This window comes from Nicotiana tomentosiformis, chromosome 10 (genome assembly GCF_000390325.3).
Source record: "Nicotiana tomentosiformis chromosome 10, ASM39032v3, whole genome shotgun sequence".
In the NCBI taxonomy this organism is placed as follows: domain Eukaryota; kingdom Viridiplantae; phylum Streptophyta; class Magnoliopsida; order Solanales; family Solanaceae; genus Nicotiana; species Nicotiana tomentosiformis.
The window spans coordinates 42,595,521-42,598,875 of NC_090821.1; the positions used below are offsets into that span (position 1 = coordinate 42,595,521).

At 41.7% G+C, this 3,355-nt stretch overlaps 1 protein-coding gene across 1 annotated transcript; it reads right to left on the bottom strand.

Annotated features, from left to right (window-relative positions):
- Positions 1-527: 527 nt before the first annotated feature.
- LOC138900082 (uncharacterized) lies at positions 528-3,128 on the bottom strand. The gene is made up of 2 exons (XM_070186788.1): positions 3,039-3,128; positions 528-1,142 (listed from the first exon to the last, which is right to left on the bottom strand). Exons 1-2 carry the CDS (start codon positions 3,126-3,128, stop codon positions 528-530), a joined length of 705 nt encoding a protein of 234 aa, XP_070042889.1.
- Between the last annotated feature and the right edge of the window lie 227 nt (positions 3,129-3,355).

A 3,355-nucleotide genomic window follows, 5' to 3' on the forward strand; every position in this document is an offset into this window, starting at 1 on the left:
TACACATCGACTGACAGTGAGTCACTCAGTACCGTATAAGGCTAATCCAGCCCTGGGGTAATGTATCCCCAAATGTAAATGATACGGACAAGATCCATGTCCAGGAAAATTTCATCACAATATATATAAATAAGTAAGGCAAGTCCATGCTCTGGGAAGTCCAGCTTGTGGATGATAGGGAGTCATGACTTTATGAGTAACACCATACTTGCTAAGTAAAGTGTCGAAAGCCTTGTTGCAAAAAATGTGACCCCTCATCGCTTATAATAGCTCGCGGAGTATAAAACCTTGTGAAAATATTCTTCTTCAAGAATACCACCACACTTCTTGCTTCATTGTTGGGCAGAGCAATGACCTCCACCCATTTGGATACATAATCCACCGTGACCAAGATGTAGGTGTTTCCACAAGAACTCATAAAAGGACCCATGAAGTCAACACCCTACACATCAAAAATATCAATCTCCTAAATGGTGGTGAGAGGCATTTCATTTTTCTTTGAGATTCCACCGGCCCGTTGACATTCATCACATATTTTCACTAGCATCCCTGTAAAGAGTGGGCCAATAGAACCCACAACTTAGCACTTTTGCTGCCGTTCTTGCTCCACCATGATGACCACCATATGGCGAAGAATGACAAGCCCCAAGAATTTCACATTGCTCTTCTTCTGGTATACATCTTCTAATCACCTCATCCATACAAATCCGTAAAAGGTATGGTTCATCCCAATAATAATATTGACAATCCCGTTTGAGCTTCTTCCTTTGGTTTGAAGAGAACTCATCCGGGATGATACCACACATAAGGAAATTTTCTAGATCCGCAAACCATGGAACCTCCTTCATTGAAATGGCCAAGAGTTGCTCATCGGGGAAAGAGTCAATGATTTCAAGGCCATCATGCGGCCTCCCCTCCTCCTCCAAACGAGACAAGTGGTCCGCCACTTGATTTTCACTATATTTTCTATCTTGGGTGTCAATATCAAACTCTTGCAACAAAAGCACCCATCTCATCAACCGAGCCTTGGAATCTTTCTTGCTCATAACATAACGAAGTGCCGCATGATCAGTGTGGACAATAACTTTCGCACTCATCAAGTACGGGTGGAACTTCTCAATTGCAAACCCAATGGCAAGGATCTATTTCTCCATAACGGTATAGTTGACTTAGGCACCATTCATGGTCTTATTAGCACAGTAGATCGGATGAAAAGTCTTGTTGATGCGTTGTCTCAAAACAGCCCTAACGGCTACGTCACTTGCATCACATATAGGTTCAAAAGGGACACTCCAATTTGGAGCGGTGATGATGGGAGTAGTTATCAACTTGAACTTTAAAAATTCAAAAGCTCTCATGTAGTCATCATTGAAGTTAAACTTAGCATCTTTCTCAAGGAGCTTGCACAACGGGTTCACCACCTTAGAGAAATCTTTGATGAAATGCCAATAAAACCCCGCATGGCCTAAGAAACTCCGCACACTCTTCACCGAAGTTGTAGGTGGAAGTTTAGAAATCATCTCAATCTTTGCCTTGTGAACTTCAATTCCATTCTTTAAGATTTTGTGGCCATAGACAATGCCTTCCTCAACCATGAAATGACACTTCTCCCAATTGAGCACCAAATTCGTTTCTTCACATCTTGCCAACACTTTATCTAAATTTGTAAGACAATCATCAAAAGAATCCCCAACCACCGAGAAGTCATCCATGAAAACTTCAAGGTAGTCCTCTACCATGTCTGTGAAGATAGCCATCATACACCTTTGAAAAGTCGCCGGTGTATTACACAAACCAAATGGCATCCGCTTGAAGGCGAAAGCACCATAGGGACATGTAAAGGTTGTTTTCTCTTGGTCCTACAGAGCAATAAATATTTGGTTGTAGCCCGAATACCCATCAAGAAAGTAATATAAAGCACGGCCGGCCAATCTATCAAGCATTTGATCTAATAAAGGAAGTGGGAAATGATCATTCCTTGTGACATTGTTAAGCTTGCGGTAGTCCATACACACTCTCCAAACGGTCACCGTTATTGTAGGAATCAACTCAATCTTGTCATTGGTGACCACTGTCATGCCTCCCTTCTTCGGGGCACATTGAACCGGAGAAGTCCATGAACTATCGGAAATGGGGTAGACAACCCCGGCATCCAACCACTTGATAATCTTCTTTTTGACAACTTCTTGCATAGCCTCATTGAGTCTCTTTTGATGTTCAATAGATGGTTTAGCTCCTTCCTCCAAGTTGATCTTATGCATGCAAAATGCGGGGCTTATCCCCCGAATATCCGCCAATGTCCACCTAATAGACTTCTTCCTCTTATGTAGCACTGCCAATGTAGAATCTACATGCACATTAGTCGAATGAGAGGAAAGAATAACCGGTAAAGTAGAACAAGGGCCAAGATATTCATACCGAAGATGTGGGGGTAATGGCTTCAACTCCAAGGTAGGAGGCTCATCAATGGAAGGCTTTGTAGGAGGATTTGTCCTATTTTCAAGATCCAAAGATACTTTCTGGGGTGCATAATTGTATGACCCCATTCCTTGCAAAGAGTTCACACATTCCATGAAGCCATCCATCTCGTCATCATCAAAGTTGAGCAAGACAACCTCCAACATATCACCAACATTGATCGTGACACTTGTATCATCAACAATAACATCGGTCACCAAATCCACAAAAGAACACACCTCGTTACTATTTGGTTGCCGCATGGACTTGCATACATAGAATACCACCTTTTCATCACCCACCCGAAAAGTGAGTTCTCCGGCTTAAATATCTCAAAGAGCCTTCCCCATAGCAAGGAAAGGTCTTTCAAGAATAATCAGCACCTCATAATCAACTTCACAATCTAGAATGACAAAATCCACCGGAAGAATGAATTTATCAACACGAACCAAGATATCTTCAATCACTCCCAAAGGTCTCTTCATGGTACGATCGGCCATTTGCAATCTCATAGAGGTGGGTCTTGGTTGCCCAATTCCCAAGATCTTGAAAATCAAATAGGGCATCAAATTGATACTTGCCCTAAGATCATAAAGAGCTTTAACAAACTCGGCACTTCCAATTGTACAGGGAATAATGAAAGCACCAAGATCTTCCAACTTAGGAGCCATTGAATGCATAATTGCACTCACTTGATGAGTGACTTTGATAAATTCAAAATTAATTGACCGCTTCTTTGTCACAAGATCCTTCATAAACTTTGCATAACCAGACATTTGTTCCAAAGCTTCAATTAATGGCACATTGATTGAGAGACTCTTCATCATTTGAATGAACTTTTTGAATTAATTCTCGCCATTTTGTTTGGCAAGTCTTTGAGGGTATGGAGGTGGAGGCT

Excerpts from the sequence above, each read along its gene's own strand:
- LOC138900082 (XM_070186788.1), bottom strand. The coding sequence starts at position 3,128 with ATGGCTCCTAAGTTGGAAGATCTTGGTGCTTTCATTATTCCCTGTACA. Across the intron at positions 1,143-3,038 it reads AAGCTCTTTATGATCTTAGG|ATCCTTGCCATTGGGTTTGC; the intron begins GCAAGTATCAAT and ends ATGGAGAAATAG.